General features: G+C 40.4%; 1 protein-coding gene across 2 annotated transcripts in view; it reads left to right on the top strand.

Annotated features, from left to right (window-relative positions):
- Positions 1-17,826, top strand: part of LOC145984281 (inactive phospholipase C-like protein 2) — a 744,169-nt gene that overhangs the window by 607,375 nt on the left and 118,968 nt on the right. For both annotated transcript variants that reach the window (XR_014441294.1, XM_083117918.1), the window contains exons 7-9: positions 13,579-13,672; positions 14,848-15,051; positions 17,535-17,652. Coding sequence is in view for 1 of the 2 variants with exons in the window: in XM_083117918.1 (XP_082974044.1) it covers positions 13,579-13,672; positions 14,848-15,051; positions 17,535-17,652 (416 nt within the window). In the remaining variant the exon portion in view is untranslated. The remainder of the gene's footprint in view (positions 1-13,578; positions 13,673-14,847; positions 15,052-17,534; positions 17,653-17,826) is intronic.

Genomic DNA, 17,826 nt, shown 5'->3' on the forward strand with positions numbered 1-17,826 from the left:
ATTTTGTATTTTAAGTCCACTTTATGTACAGTAAAACTAATCGGGAGTGGATCTACAATTTAAAGTGGGATCCGAACCACTACGCGCCTCCACCGGGAATCGAACCTGGGACCCCTTGAGTACAAGGTAGGAAGGGGATTAGGATAAAAACTGATCTTAATGGCTATTTTTATAAACTTCTTCAAACTTCAGAGGCATTTGTACACATTACATTCTTAATCCTGAACTTTCTAGAGAATATTTACAAAACTTATCAATGTTGCTGTTAGTCGGCCTTCGTGGCGGAGTGGTTAGCACAGCGCGCTACGACGCCAGGGTCCCGTCCCGCTTTGGTCCGGGCATGTGTGTTCTTTGTGAGCATTCCTTCATCAGTTTCATTATATCATCACTCATCATCATCTTTGCGATTAGCCAAAAGTGGCAGAAAAACGAAGTAAAATAAACCAAGTCAGTCAACCAATCAACCAGTTTTGCTGTTCTAATATTGAACTATAAAGTTTTCTGCAAAAATAAAAAAAATAAGTTATGTGTTTTTTGTGCGCTTTTGGTCAATTTTCGTGTCCTCTGCAACTCTACAGTCTGCCCCAGGAGTGTGTGGAGTAACACCACACATAACGGTAGAGAAAGGGAGAAAGCGAGTGGGGTGAATAAAGAAATGCGCACTGCTGCAATCGGCTAGTACTTGCAGTCGCGTTTCCCCTCCATGCAATACCCTTCCCTCTCGCGCGTTGAACCCTGTCGAGTTACTATTTTCGCAGAGGACTTGTTGTGGCTCGCTTGCTCACAAACATCTGGCACAGAGTGTATTTGAATTGAATTTACATTGAAATAGAGGTATTATTTATTGTTATTTACGACACCTATAAATTTCTATGCATCCTACCCCAAATTTGAAAATGCTGGATATCTTATTGGGTCAAAATAAAACTTATTCAAACCTTGAAACATATAATTCCACTTCATTCCACACTATTGAATATAATGTGTGAACTTCGTACATACCTCGTACGAAGCATGTACAGTCACGGGCAATAAAAATGGGACATGTATATCCTGAAATACTCTCTTCCCTGCAAGGCGTTGCGTGTGTTGCCTAACTCTACGGCGAATAGTAGGTTTTAATAGAAAGTAGCAAATAGCAAATGGAAACGCGTACTGCCGCCGTAGAAATAGGCAACAACACACATAACGCCTTACAGGGAAGTGATTATTTCAGGATCTAGGTGACCCATTTTTATAGTCGGTGACTGTACATTTATATATTCTGTGATGTTTCAAAGAAGACTATCAAATTAGTTTTTGTAACGAAAACACATGCAAAGCAGTGTCACTCACTCGTGTTATATTGACAGATATAATAGACGCGCTAGCTTCGTTAACGACCGACTGGCTTTGGAGTCCACGGAGCGCGCCCACCAGCTGCAACTATCATATTCAACGCACAGTGTTGCCACACATCTACTCTCCACATATACTCTACGCCAACTTGTCCCTCCCTCGCATTAGCAACTTCCCACGGTCTCCACATTGGAGTTGCAAACTGCGTTAACAGCGTATCCGTAGTCATGTGACTGAGACTCCACGTGGAGTAGACGAGCAGAATGACAGCTGCGCCCATTGGCTGAAGGTTGAGTGTGATTGGACGAAAACAACTCGCCCGCTGTTTAACCCCACCCACGTTCGTGGTTGCGGCTTCCTTCAGTTCTTGGGCGTTAACGAAGTATACGCGTGGACTATACATGAATGCATGAAAGACGTTAAGACTTGGAATTCATACTTCACTGCCAGTGATATGGTGGGGATAGCAAATTCACATGTACAAATTATAAAACATGTTAGAGCGACTGGCTGTATTCATCCAAGAGTGTGTCAACATGAACTGAAGAGAGGTGTTCTGTAATTGAGCCCTTATGGAGTCACGTGATAACAAGGTGTAGCGTTATAAACGCTCGAACATCATATCATGGAAAGTAATTACACTTTCACTAGGCCAACCGCAGTCTGACACACACACTCGTTAATCTCGTTTTTTAAATTTCTTGTTCACTACTTGTTTTTTTTGTTTAACGTGTGATAGAGTTTAAAGTTAATGCTGTTTTCGTTAATGGTTATTATTATTATCATCATCATACCACTTTTATTTTTAAGTGTTGAACATAGAGACGTCAAAATACAGCTAAATAAGTCTCTATCATTCCTAAATCCACAGTAACGTATGCTTCTAATTGTCTCTTTAATGGCAAGATCAGTGTACTCTTGACGATCCTTACTTCGGGTCAAATCAATACAGCGCTCACGGTAACAGACATGACCGTAATTTTATGGTGGGTCTGCCGTAAACTGGCCCTGGAATCTGTGGAGCAAGGCCGCCCATAACGGAAGAGAAGCGGAGAAAGCGAGTTGGCGGAGCAAAGCAGTTTACGCTGCTGCAAACCGCTGGTAGCTTCAGCCGCGTTACCCTCTCCATGCAATCCCTTTTCTCTCGCGCGTTAATTGGTCGAGCCCTCTTGAGTCATTACCTGCGCAGATATTTGTTTTCGTTCACTCGCTCCAGAAATTCCCGGTAGAGAGTGTAAGAAATTCTGATTGTCTACATCAGACCTGGTATTTGTGGAATAGAGCTTCTGTATGCAAATGTGGACTGCAGAATGAGCGGTACCACTGTAGCCGTGTGCAGGCGGAAAGTTAACATCGCACAAAACGCTCGCTGGCCTCAACAAGTGTAATTAAGATTGGAGTGCTGTGACGTTAGTGGTCCAACGTTCAAATACAGGGTCACTGATGGATGTTTTGTTGCTTGATTGATTTGAATGATTTTTTGTTTTAAGTACATTTTATGCACAGAAGGGCTAATCGGGACTGAACCTACAGTTTAAAGTGGGATCCGAACCACTGTGTCATGTGCCTCCACCGGGTATCGAACCATGGACACACTGATTAAAAGGCGACAACATTACCACTACGTCATCGGCGAGACGTTTTGATTGTTCTAATAATAATAATACAAATGAATTTCTTTATTAAGCGGGCGAGGTTCAATGTAATGTTACATAGTATATGATTAACTGCGTATAGAGCAGTAAGCTACTTACATGATACATACGTATATACTTGTAAGATATACATACAATTAAGTAAATGCACAAAGCGTTTAACTACAAATGCAAAACAATAAGTACTAATAATAAAAACACAATTTCATATAGTGACTTGATACATTCAGTATGTACCGTGAATCTTGTCATTGTTCCATTAACAGTAAATATTTTGCCTTCTGAAGGTATTTCATCAATTTACAATTCACACTTGTCGCGTACCTAGATGGGTAGAAAAGCGACATGAAATGGCCGATAATTCATGTAGTCTACAAATGTAATGTTTATTTAACTCTTGAAGTAATGTGGCATTTTCTTATAGAGTAGCTTTACCGAACCGCAGAGAACTTAATGCTACTGTTAAAATCTTTGGCACAGTATAATTATGTTATGTTCAAAAGTTCTACAGATCGGGTTATATTATTTTTATGTGTGTCAACCTTATCTCTTTATGTATGTATAGGAGCGATTTCGTTGGTCATAACAAGTCGTCATGCAAAATTTTAATCTGAAACTGAAGCTCCGTCATAAATACGCCGTAATGGGAAAAGGGTTACTTCGGCAGGTTATAAAGCACTAAAAAAAGCAAGCAAATGTGCAATAATTATTGTTGTATTAATGCGCTACCTCTTCGTTCATTAATTTACGTTAAATGACACTTCCGTCCAGAATATTTTGTGCCTATAAATCATAGAAGTTTATGAGAAAACTAATATTAGCCCATAAATCAACTTCTGATACATCTGGTCTTTCCATCAGATAAAATTTGATGTTTTCAGAATTATTTACGAAGAGGTAGTCTCTGATGTATACAGCATCAGATGTGGTCTAAGGTTGCATTCAACACCGATGGAGAAGTTGACTTTCTCACTATTTAGATTACTTGTTGCTCTTAGTTTAATTGCAACAATGCGTTGATTCATGGAAAAGACAATTATACATCCATACATCCAACCCCTGTGTTCCCCTCCGATTTCCATGAAATTTGGCAGATGTGTGTATAAACGGGCCCAAATGAAGAAATACGTGTTTTTTTTTTTTTTGTTTCGGCTAAAAAACTGTTTTAGGGAGCAACACCCCTCAAATGTCAAGATGAGGACAAATTGACGTGGGGATCATCTGACCCCTGTGTTCCCCTCCCATTTCCATGAAATTTGGCAGGTGTGTTTATAAACGGGCCCAAATGAAGAAATAAGTGTTATTTTTCTTTCGGCTAAAAAACTGTTTTAGGGGGCAACCCCCCTCAAATGTCAAGATGAGGACAAATTTAAGTGGGCATTTGACCCCTGTGTCCCCCTCCGATTTCCATGAAACTTGGCAGATTTATAGAGGGGTCCAAAGGAAGAAATACGCGTTTTTTTTTGTTTCGGCTAAAAATCTGTTCTAGGGGGCAACCTCCCATCAAATGTCAAGATGAGGACAAATTGAAGTGGGGATCTGACCCCTGTGTCCCCCTGCGATTTCCATGAAACGTGGCAGGTGTATAGAGGGGCCCAAAGAAAGAAATACGTGTTGTTTTTTTTTGTTTCAGCTAAAAACTGTTTTAGGGGGCAAAATCCCCTCAAATGTCAAGATGAGGACAAATTGACGTGGGGATCATCTGACCCCTGTGTCCCCCTCCCAATTCCATGAAATTTGGCAGGTGTGTGTATAAACGGGCCCAAATAAAGAAATACGTGTTTTTTTGTTTCGGCTAAAAAACTGTTTTAGGGGGGCAACCCCCCTCAAATGTCAAGATGAGGACAAATTTAAGTGGGCATTTGACCCCTGTGTCCCCCTCCGATTTCCATGAAACTTGGCAGGTGTATAGAGAGTCCCTATGCCCCCTGTTTGTTCCTATGCCATATTTACGTGGTTTCGGGGTCAGATCCCCACTTCAATTTCTCCTCATCTTGACATTTGAGGGGGGGGGGCTCTATACACCTGCCAAGTTTCATGGAAATCGGAGGGGGAGACTTAGACCTCCCTTGTAAGTGTATTAATTAATTACAAATCGCGCACGCGCACACATACACACTATATATATATATGTGTGTATGTATGTATGTATTATATATATATATATATATATATATATATATATATTAGCAAGTAACAATATGTTATAAACACATTCTTACTTTCCAAAGAAGCGCATGTGCGATGGCAAAACGTATCCGGATCCGACCATCCCTACTGCAAGCAAGCAAACGAAACTGGTCCTCGGCGCAAGTACCGAAGCGAGAGGGCTCGACCAATGAACGCACGAGAGAAAGGGGATTTAATGGAGAAGATAACGCGGCTGTAGCTACCGCGCACTGCTTTGCTTCCCCACTCGCTTTCTCCTCTTTTCTACCTTTATGCGCGGCGTTGTATACTCTGTCCCGGGAATCTCCGGAGCGAGCGAACGGAAACAAGTATCTGCGCAAGTAGTGACTCGAAATGAACGCATGGGAGGGAACAGGATTGCGTGGAAGTTGGGAAAGCGACTGCAGCTACCAGCCATTTCTATCAGCGTGTACTCCTTCGCTCAGCCCACTCGCTTTCTCCCCTTGTATCGTTATGCGTGCCCTTGCTATAGAGATTCCTGGGACAGAGTGTAAGTGATTTACCTCCCAAAAGGTTGCCTAAGGTATCCATTAACTGAAGGCTTGGTGAGACCCAGAGAGTCGATTTGTGCAGTGACTTTGACGGAAAAGATCCTACCTGAGATCATCCGCTATGCACACAGAAAAGTAAATGCATCAGCCGAAACAAAAAAAAAGTAAATAAGTCTGTAGCACAGACCAAATGTATAAGTGTGCCATCGAGAAAGATGCATAAAAACACTCATAAATTGATGCATTAAAGTGCAGCTCGACATAGAAACTTGCAGCATGTGATACACTTTGGTTTACCTTTGCAAACGTTATAAAAATGCATCAAACTGTAAACCTGGTTCTTTGCAAAGGCGAGAGAACACTGTTTAGTGCATCAAATCTATTTGATGCATTTAGCTTTCTGCTTGTGGAAAACGAGCCCGTCTCTCCACATGCCCTATCGACTATACTCTGTCCCGGGTATCTTTGGAGCAAAAGAACGAAAAGAAGTCCCTGCGCAAATACTGACGTGAGAGGTTTTTGATTGATTGATTGATGTTTTAAGTCCACTTTATGAACAGTAAGGCTAATCGGAACTGGACCTACAGTTTAAAGTGTAATCCGAACCAATGTGTGCCTCCACCGGGTATCGAACCTGACGCAAGTGGGCTCGAGCAATGAACGCGTAAGAGGGAACGGGATTGCGTGAAGGGGGAAGCGACTGCAGTTATTAGCAAAAGTGTGTACTGCTTTGCTATGCCCACTCGATTCTCCCTCCACCTCTTCTCTGCTGCTTCGCGCACCCTTTGCTCCACAGATTCCGGGGATAAAGAATAGATCACCACGGTTATTATTAAATATTCAGGGCCTGGCTCAAGTTAAAAGGTGATTTTGTGGCGCCCCCCACCTCTCTGTCCTGGTCCTCTTACTTTACACCTTCCTCTAATAGAAAACATAACCATGTTATATCTACGGTTTTAGTGACGAAAAATTATAGCCTTGTTTTTAAAATACTTTAAGTGTTATTGTTAAAGAAAACGCTTGTTTTAAGTATGTGTTTTTAATTCATACTTAATGACATCAGAATAGCAGTAATCTCGTACATTAAATTGCTACATGATTTTGCATATGCTTATGTTATGCAGCAGTAAGTTTAAATAATTCTAGTCAACAATAAATCCAACTCTTTTTAAAACAAACAGCCACGCACTTGGTGGAGGAGCATAGTGGTTCAGAACCTACTTTAAACTGTAGGTCCAGTCCCTATTAACCTTTCTCTGCACAAAGTGGATTCAAAATAAACTCACGCTTGTGTAATCAGAAATAATGTTTTGACGCTAAATCAAGGGGACACCCCAGTCTGGCGCCCCGGACACTCGTCCGGCCCTTTAGCCGCCCTTGGACTTAATATTTTATACAGCAAGTTTGATAAGAAGATTGCAAATCTCTGATGTGTATCTCTGATGTATCCTATATGTTAGTACAAAGTTAAGGTGAAGTTCCCCGTGCATATAGCAGGCATATTTAGCGGATGTGGGGGTAGGGCCCTAAACATTCTCGATCTCGGTCATTTTGAAGGTGACGTGATCAGCACCACGCTCCGGCCGGCTTTACCCCAGGTACCCATTGATTTGAGGCTGGGTGAGCCACAGAGCCGTTTTTATGCGGGTACAAATTTAGGCCTTGGTTCACCCACCCGGGAATCGAACCCGGGTCTCCCGCGTGGCAGTCAGACGCCCTACAATGTTAAGAGCTCATGACTACGTCGCCTTCAACTTCCTGCAACATATTTAAAGTTTCCTATTAACAGAGAAGATTGCAGGAACATTTAGTGACATGCAGGTGGTGGGTTTTAAAATTAGCTTTCACTGACCAGTCTCAGTGTGCAATCAATATAATTCCCCGTGAGGCGCCTTTAGCCTCTCCGCACGACACCTTTTGTTCTCACGGTTTCGTTAACTCCTTCAATATTCTTCTCCCGCGTTGCCTAGGAAACCGCCTCGCGTCACCTTCATTCCCCATGCAATTTCTCCTTCCTCCCGGAACGAGTCTGATAGGAGGGAAATCCTCGTTTCAAAGGGTTTCCGCGAAGTTAGATATAATTCATGCACTCTGTCGAATCCAGGGTGGAGAATTTCAAAATAAATTAACTTTATTTGTTGGTGTAGTCCCTCGTGTAGAAACGGTGTGTAAGGCGGCGTGTAAATTAAAAAGTGGTTGCCGAAGGTAATGTCCAAACTCTCGCTGACAAGAAAGAAGAGTTATCAACCCTATCATAATGCCAGTGGTTCCGGGTACGTATCCCAGTCTGGGCATGGATATTTGTAAGTATCCATTCATCAATTTCATCATGTCATCACTCATCCCCATCTTTGAAAATTAGCCAAAAGTGGTATAAAAGCGAAGTAAAAGAAACTAAATCAATCAACCTTTCATAATTCAAATATTATATTCATCATTCCGTGATTTCATGCGTCATCCAAGCACTAGCTCGCAAAACTTTTGACTACTGTAAAAGTCGCATTATGTACAGTCGCCGGCAATAAAAGTGGGACACCTATACTCTGTCCCAGGAATCTCTGGAGCAAGCAAACGAAAACAAGTCTCCGCGCAAGTAGTGCCTCCAGAGGTCACGGCCAGTGAACAACTGCGAGGAAACGGGATTACATGGAGAGGGAAAACGGGGCTGCAGTTACCAGCCTTTGCAACAGCATGTACTGCTTCGCTCTGTCCTCTCGCTTTCTCCCCTACCCTGCCTTTATGCGCAACCTTGTTCCAGAGATTTCGGGGATAGAGTATAGGCTTGTATACTGTCTCTGGAATTTCTAGAGCAAGCGAACGAAAGCAAGTCTCTGCGCAAGTAATGACTCGCTAGGGCTTGACAAATTAACGCGTTAGAGGGAACGGGATTGCGTGGAGGGGGGAAACATACTGCGACTGCCAGCAGTATGCTGGAGCGTGTACTGCTTCACTCCGCTCACTCTTTTTCTGCCCTTTTCTAGTTATGCGCGACCTTGCTCCAGAGATTCCCGGGATAGAGTATAGGCTTGTATACTGTCTCAGGAATGTCTGTAGCAAGCGAACGAAAGCAAGTCTCTGCGCAAGTAGTGACTCGAGAGGTCTCGGCCAGTGAACAACTAGGAAGAAACGGGATTGCGTGGAGGGGGGAAAACGCGGCTGCAGTTACCAGTCTTTGCTTTGCTCCAAAGATTCCAGGGGTAGAGTATAGCAATCAATTTTTCTTGACTGTTAGCAGCTGGATGTGCTTGGAGACAGACCCTGTACGATTCAGTGGTGTGACCGCGGAAGTTAGTAAGGTTATTATCCGTCTTCTATTCTCACATAAATTCTTAAATACACAGGATAGAGTAGACAGCATAGTTGCAAATAAGAAAAGTTCATATCTTCCGGGGTTGTAAACGGAAACAAACAATTTGCCTGATTATGTTATTACATTTAAAATTGAGAGAACTTCCGTCTCTAGGTCATGTTTATTTCCTAACATTGCACATCCATTCAGAACCGTAGCTATGCTCGGGGCGAGAGTAGGAATGGGTACACTGCTGCTTCATATCCGCAAATGTTAGTTTTCTCTTTGTTTATTCTTCTTTTTATTGTTCCCGCGCAAACAACAATTTCCCGGCCCTGTAAGGAATCCTTAGTAAACGTAATATCAGTTTTTTTTCTCAGCGCCCACTATTCTATGACAATACGCGTTGTCGGATTTAGAGGAAAGGGACACGGGGACACGTGTCGCTCCCAATATACATAACTAAGTATTATAGAAAATAATGATAACAATATGTTAGAACGATTAAGACACACTTGAGCCGTCCCTTACTTGTGATAAACGATTAAAACAAAATCTAGCAAAAATGGATGAATCGGGATTAGATTTATTAGACACTTAAATATATCGACACCGGAAATCCAATCCGGAACTTGTTGGTTACAAGACAATAACATTAACTAATAGACACAAGGCTAGAACATTCCGGGTCAATTATTTCCCATGTTTGTTACAGTTTTGCGGCAGGAAAATAATTCTCAAGCTTATGCCTTTCTTTCTGTAGTCATTGCTAATACAATTAACGTAGATCTACTCTTATTTCACAAAAATCTCATAATACTATTATCTTATGATCAAATAATCCTGGGGCCTCCCCGATGGCGCAGTGGTAGCGTCGTTGCCTTGTAATCAAGGGGTCCCGGGTTCGATACCCGCTGGAGGCACATAGTGGTTCGGATCCCACTTTAAACTGTAGGTCCAGTCCCGATTAGCCTTACTGTGCATAAAGTGGACTTAAAAAATCAAATCAAGCAAATAATCCTGGGTTCGTTTACTGGTGTTGATACAGTCACTGACACTTCTCGGTTGTAATGATACGGTTGAAAATGAACGGTTTCGTTACAAGCCCATAGTGTATGTGACTGTACATCACTCCAATTTGAAGGTCCAATCCCGATTAGTTTTTTCTGACTACATATTTGACCTCAAACAAATCCTTGTAGGTAATTGTCTTGATGTGAACATATGTACACACACAAACACCCCACCCCAACCCCCACTCCCACACACACATTGTTTTTTTTTCTGGCAGTACGCTACTGTACCGGCCGGCACCTTTTTGTAGGTGAGAATCAAAATAATAACACTTTATTTTAGCGAATGAAATGTGCGTATTTATCATTTATGAACATACTACAATATTTTGTGTACCTCTTACATGGGCGCCAGCAGGAAATTTTCCAAGGGGAAAAGACGGCACCAAATCGAAAAGCTGCGTCCTTCAGTTACATATGTTGATATAATGTATGCCATCTTAAGAAATAAGTGTTTTGAGGGAGACTGAAAAAAGTTGAGACGCAAAAAGCTGTAGAGAATGAGAGAAAGTAGGAGAATTAAAGAAGCCGCAGAGAGAGAAGGAGGTTAATAAGGAAACGAGATAGAAGAAGGAAAGAAATAAGAAAGAGAAGGAAATAGGGAAAGAGAAAGGGAGAAAAATACAGAAAATACAACAGAGAGAGAGAGAGAGAGAGAGAGAGAGAGAGAGAGAGAGAAGCGAAAGAAAGAGAAATAGAAAGCTAGAGAGAAAGTAAAGAGAAATATAGAAGAAAAACATGCAGAAAAAGAGAGAGAAGGAAGAGAATTAGCAGAAGATCTATAGAGAGAAAGAAAAACAGACAGAAAATTGGAGAAAAACATAGAAGAAGAAATGATCAAGAAGGGAGGAAGTACACACGAACAAATAAAACTCAATAAGTTGTAAAGATAGGAAGAAGATGCAAGGAAAGAAAGAGACAAAAGAGTTACAAATTAAAGAGAGGGAGGAAAACGAAATAGGTAGTTTTTTCTATTCAAGATGACCCCCTTGACTCTTCCTGTTGACGCCCATTCGTTGTTCTGATCAACACAATAACAATACAAGTAGAAGAGTACCGGAACGTTTCTCCCAGAAAAAAAGCAAGTCGAAATATCTGCAATTTATACACTGAGTGCTCGCTGAATTGCGACTACCCCTCCAAACAACATGGAACGGCCCAGCAGCTGCTCTGATCACGTGACCAACCGACTGGAAGTATCGTGTTGAATGTGTAGACACAACGCTACATGTTAGATGTTAGTCGAACAGCACACGTTAAAATTGGAGGTGGTCAGGATTTAACGTCGTTCCAAAAATACATGATTGTGGGTGCCCGATCATCAGGTGCGTCAATAACCCAGACAGCGACACTGGTCGGATCCGCCCGTTCCAGTGTAGTGAAGGCGTACATAGAGTGGAAAGAAAACGGGGCAACGACCACCAAGAGGCAGAATTGCAAGCGAGTACGATTTCTTCTGTTGGCATGGACTGGGACCATTGGTGTGTATGAACCGACGTGTGACATCCGTTATGTAGAGGTGGTAGGAGACCCCTTACTCCACAATGCAACACTTCTACCGGCACGGGGACGGCACTTTCCAGGACCACAGTGCCACCGAGGCGGGACTGTACTTGCTGGGCTGGAGGAAAATTCCACACAGAAGCAGCATATGAATTGGCCCCCTAACTCCCCCGATCTTAATCCCATAGAGCATCTACGGGATGTTGTGGAACGAGCTCTTCGAACCATTCATCCTGCACCGACGTCAGTTGGCTCATGGGATGCCATCAGCAATATATGGTGTCGGAAGTTCTGAATATGTATGTTTAGAAGGTGGAGGTGCTTGGTATCATTCGATTGATATGTCAGATCCGCGTGGAGACATATCAGCATCTCGTAGAATCCATGCCACGTCGTGTCCAGGCCGTCCGCCGAGCCAAAGGTGGACCAACAAAGTATTAGGTAGGTGGTCGCAATTCAGTGAGCACTCAGTGTATTTCAGTGTTACATCTTATCACATACTTCCAGCATATTCTGTACCCCTCTCAGAAAAAAATATTCTAGATCCGCCCATGACAATATTCGTCTTGTCTTAAATGCAGCTACGTTCACTTATTAACACAAAACGGATCTGCGACAAGAAGTTCGACGTGCGTATGTATAATGAGTTGTCATGTAGGGCAGGTGTTCTTAACGGATCTTAGTCATTAATTGGTACCTTGTACAGTCGCCAGTAATAAAAATGGGATATCTAGAGCCTGAAATGCTCGCTTTCCTGCAAGGCGTTGTGTATTGCCTAACTATACGGCGATAAGTAGATAACTCTACGACGGAAGTATGAAAACGTTCGTGTTGCGAATTGAGCAAGTGAATTTTTACTGCACCTATTTCCTTGAAAACTGACAACCATATTAATTTAACATAACAGAAGTACTTTCACGGTACATAGCGTTGTTTCCAGCTTTCTTCCTTTATGCCCGTTCGGTGCCCTTTGGTCTCAGCGCCCGGGAACACGGTCCCACTCACCCTTCCCTAGCTACGCCTCATATACAGTGTAAAAAAATCGATTAGTGTGTTACGGAAAATGTAACGAGTACTGTCAACTCGAGGTACAACGAAAAAACAAATACGGTCCATTTGCAAAGATAATGTAGAAAAGAAATGGAGGGACACGGAACGGGAGGAGTTGACGCAGAAGCACATTACCAAAGAACTCGTTCCTACCATGGGATGGTCCGTCGTTACCCAACCTACGTGTGTCTGTAATTGCCATCATTATTCACAGATCTTTTTGCAACTGAAGAAGGTTCATCCGCTGTTTGCCTGCACTGTGAAAAAAAAATGCAATTTTTGTAATGCTTTGCAAAGACTTCTCTGAATCCTACTTTATCATTCAATAAATTTAAATCCGTGCTTGAAGAATGAAACATGTGACCCGTTCAGTCATATTCAAGCTACTTACACTCCGTCTCGGGAGTCTGTAGAGCAAGGCCGAAAATGACTGTAGAGAAGAGGAGAAAGCGAGTAGAAGAAGCAAAGCAGTGTGCGCTGCTGCAAACGACTGGTAGCTGCAGCCGCGTTATCTCCAAATGCCCTCTCACCTCTCTCAAGCGTTCATTTGTGAGCCCTCTGGAGACCTACTTGCGCAGGACGTGTTTCCATTCGCTCCAGAGATTCCCGGGACAGAGTGTAGCTCTATAGTTTTTACTAACATTATCCATAGGATGTAATCACACCTCTTGTCTTGAAAGTAATAAAAATTTAAAGAAAATTCTGCTCAAAATGATACATCACCGAGTTACATTTTCCTTTGATTTTTAATATTAAATTATATTTTTATATACTTTTCTGTTGGTGTTAACCTACCAATAGCAAAAGTGATGGTTTTGCAAGATTTCTTTCTACAAGCAAGCAATTTGCATGCCATCTTCATGGAAATGCTTCAAAAATCGAAAATTGAATTTTGCAATACATTTAATATGTAAATCTACAAATATTATACACCGTTCTTCTGATCTGATTTTGCTACACAAATAAATGTATTTTTTCCATTATTTCAGATGTCTGATCTTACACCAGAAAAGTGTATGCAAATTATCACCAAATACGAACCGACACCAGAAGCTAGAGAAAATGGGCAGTTGTTGATAGATGGTGAGTATTTTTACTGTTTTATTAATTTATACTTAGGGAAATAGATGCGCAAAGAACAAGGATTTTTTTGCTTGTTACTGGTGCAACGTTCTTGGCTTTTCACAATTTGAAATCACCTCTCCTCTCCAAACATGATCCATTTCTCACAGTTTTCAAGCTCTCTTTCAAATCCTGCATCCATTTTTTCCTCGAGCGTCTTTCTTCTTTCTGCCTTCGATTCTCGATATGCAACACTTACTGCTGCGTTCCTTCTTCAGTCGTGTATTCAACATACCATAATCATGCCAATCGTCGTTATTTCACTGGTCTTACTCCATCTTCACTTTCTGGAAAGCGTTCTAGTGTTTTATCCAAGAGTCTTTCATATAACGGGATCATAAATGCTTCTAATTACTTCCTCTCGGACCGTGCATAAATGTTCTAAAATAATGTCACTGCTCAGATCTCTCATCCGTCGTTTTCAGTAGATATATGACTCAGGTTCAGGGTTCAGGGTTCAAGGCTTAGTAAAGTAATAAGCGTTCTTTTGGGTTAGACCTTTTCAATTTATTCTAAAAAGAAATAATATATAATACAATACAATTCAAGTGTATTTTGAAATAAGTGGAAAAAAAAGTTTTCCAAAGCATAGTTTGTTTCAAAATTTTCACGTTATTCACTGGGGTTAATTGGGTTGAATTTACAGTTTCATGTAGCATCCAACACGGGATATTGTTTCTTTATTTCGTAATAATCCTTAAAAAATGTATGTTTTATGATAGTGCAAGTCACCTTTGGGCTTTGAAACCCTTTAATATGTGGCACAATATGATCAACACAAGCCCTTATGTTTACCCTGTGATTTTGTGTTCTAGTTTCTTATCTAATTTCATGCATAATTTCAAAAGTAAAGCTGTTTTCAAATTTGACTTTACTTGATATATATTGAATACATAAATTCAATTAATGCAGATTTGTATTTAGCAGCTGCTTTGTTTTTCATATTTTGAATGTGTGATTTTCTACGACATTCATATGGTGTGTTATTTTACTTAATATGAAGGAAGCTACAATCAACTCAACATAAACTGTTTGCAAAGTGGCAGTATTAAGTTCAATATACGCGCACAGACGTATGTTTTTTCATTCTTATATTGCATTGTCTAATATTGTGAAATTTAATTTCTCTATTACAGGCTTTACGAAGTATTTGTCATCTGAAGAATGTGATATTTTCGATCCTGCCCACAAGAAAGTCTGTCAGGATATGAATCATCCCCTCACTCATTATTACATCTCAGCTTCCCATAACACCTATCTGCTTGAGGACCAACTCAAAGGACCATCCAGCGTTGAAGGTTATATCAGAGCCTTAGGCAGTGGTTGTCGGTGTGTCAAGGGTAAGCATTTACCAAATATAGAGCTGATTAGTGCATAAATGAAAGAAGACGAAACTTAAATATTCCTCTTCTAGCGCTCGAATTATTAAATAAATCTATTTTATATTATTTTTTTATTTTTATATATATAAAATGGATGTATATGTGTATATGTGTGTGTTTGTTTGTTCAGCAATAACTCTCGAATGCCTGGAGCAATTTCAACCAAACTTGGTACACGTATCACTTGCAATCTGGAAATACATACTGTGGGGGTAAGACACCCCTGGCACCCCTAGGGGTAGGGTGGGAAGGAGTGACATGTAAAAATAATCGAGAACCACAGATATTAAATTCCGTACAGACAGACATCCGTGACTTTATGCAATCCGCACAACGATAGTGTTTCTTGGGTTGTCTAATATTCAGGCTGTGTTGCGAATGGAATCCATAGTTTTCGAGACACTCCCAATGCGGTTCAACTCCAAGTTCATCACATATCGGCATGGGGGATGAGAGGGGGTGAAAAATAAAATGCCACAAATGACCTAGATTAGTGTCGAATCCATAGTTTTCGGAGTCGCTAAGGTAATTGGTGACATTCACGATCACATTTTACACTATAGTTAGAATTCATTATTTTCCTGTCTAATACAAGATTGGGATAAATAAATTCCCGGGCAACGCCGGGTAATCAGCTAGTATAATATAAAATGTAATAAATACTTGAAATAAATATTATAAATTTAGAAGCCAGGGTATAATGTGAAATACATAAAGTATCCATAAAATCTTGTAGCTATTTGACACACGCGTACCTGACGGAATGTTGCACGTGACGGACTACGAAGCCAGAAGTCCCAGGTTCGAACACTGGGTAAGATGTGCATGTATTATTGTGTTAGGTCCAACTGCTATTTAATATCCTTGAAATCTTAGCTGATGATGATTAATTGTTGCTTTAACAGACTTGTCAGGGTTGATTTCGCTGTATTATAACTTAGCTCTGTTTTATCTTTGTACCTTGTTTTGTTTTACTGGTTTATTATTGTTGTTATTTTCCGGATTAAAATGGCTTATGCTGTACGGGAAAATTATCAATAAATGAATAAATCGTTTCCTATGTCTCCAATTTCTACCAAGGGAGCTTTCACACCGAACTGACAAACTGCACACCATTTGAAAACAAGTCTTAAAAGTCTAATGCAGGCACAAACTTCATGTAACGCCACTCCAGTGTTAAAGGTCGCATTTGTTACTTGACGCATCTTTACGAGCGTTCTACCAAGCGACATTCCACTCGTGGGTGCCACTTTGATTTGAAATCTCCCTTTACCACAAAGCGTGAACATTTGTTAATCTTATTAGTCCATCCATGCGTAACGGAGGAAGATAAAATCTTTTCAGATCTTCCTTCCCTTCTTCGTAGCAGTTATTCCTTTTAATTTCTAGTTCCTCACTGTTCTTATCTACCATCGCAATTATTTTTCAGCACCTCTCGAGTTGGAAGCGGTTTCCTCTCCGCGTCTTTATTTATCAGTTCACTCCTCTTGCCCTTCCTAATAACTTTGGACACATCGCAGTCTCCATTTGTTAATTAAATCCCACATTTCAAAAGATTCGTTCTTGTCACAAAATTATTTTGTAACAGTTTATCATACCATCTTACTTCTATTGTTCCATAAGAAATACACAACGAACTCTTTTAGGCCACCGAAACTTCTTTAAATGATGCATTTTCATGCATTTCTGTTCAGTAATCCACGCGAGGGATGTGTGTGTGATAACAGTATAATAATATTTAATAACCTTCAGTACATAGACTTTATTTATTATTAGGTGAGAATCTAGGAATTTTGGAAACCAATACAGACAAAAATAAGAAATCCTTACGGTGTTTCTGTGCATACTTCACAACAGTTTCCACTGATAGAAAATGGACTAATGCCGTCATTTTCAAATATGGTTACTCACAACGTTGGGAATAATTATTTCCCCTATCTTGTATATAGACATTTGATATAAGGAATATTGAATAGAAGATACTGTCCAAAAACATATATTCATGACTTTGAAAATAGACTTATTCCTTATATACTTATAATTGGAAATATAAAAGTAAATATTTTGTGTAAAGTTTGTTTTACATTTAATACAACTATTGTCGTCATATCCTCCAAATTTCGAAAGGTTATATCCATCGCAACAAAAGGCAACTTGTATTGGTTGCAGTTATGTATATGTGACATTAATTTGTGAAACGTTATGCACTAGAGAGACGCGCAACGTGCTTCTTTGCATGTTAATCATTTTTACAACACGCAAAGACAAATGAAAACATTCACATTGAAGTAGCGTGATGCCCTATTTCTTTACTGTTTATGTGTGTTATGTAATACTAATATAAGCTCTTCGCCACATGTAAATAAATATGCCGAATCCCTATATTATCAACATCAATCTAAGATACACGGTATTTCTAAGCACTGTTTCTATTTTTCTAGTTGATTGTTGGGATGGTCCAGAGGAACCATTGGTGTTTCATGGGAACACGCTTACCTCCAAATTTTCGTATCGTGACTGCATCGAAGTTATCAAGGAATTTGCTTTCGCCCTTTCGCCGTAAGTATTAATAAAATAATTTAAACGTTTGTAAAATGAATTACAAATATTGTTATTTTCGCCATATTATTAAGATTATTCATACTTGTCGTTTTTGCCTAACTTCGGTGTAACCAAAGGAGTGATTGAATACATATCCTGTAGAACTTAGTATTTTAGATGGAATTCATATTA

The sequence above is a fragment of the Lepisma saccharinum genome, chromosome 2, assembly GCF_977018435.1.
Source record: "Lepisma saccharinum chromosome 2, izLepSacc3.1, whole genome shotgun sequence".
Taxonomy (NCBI): Eukaryota; Metazoa; Arthropoda; class Insecta; order Zygentoma; family Lepismatidae; genus Lepisma; species Lepisma saccharinum.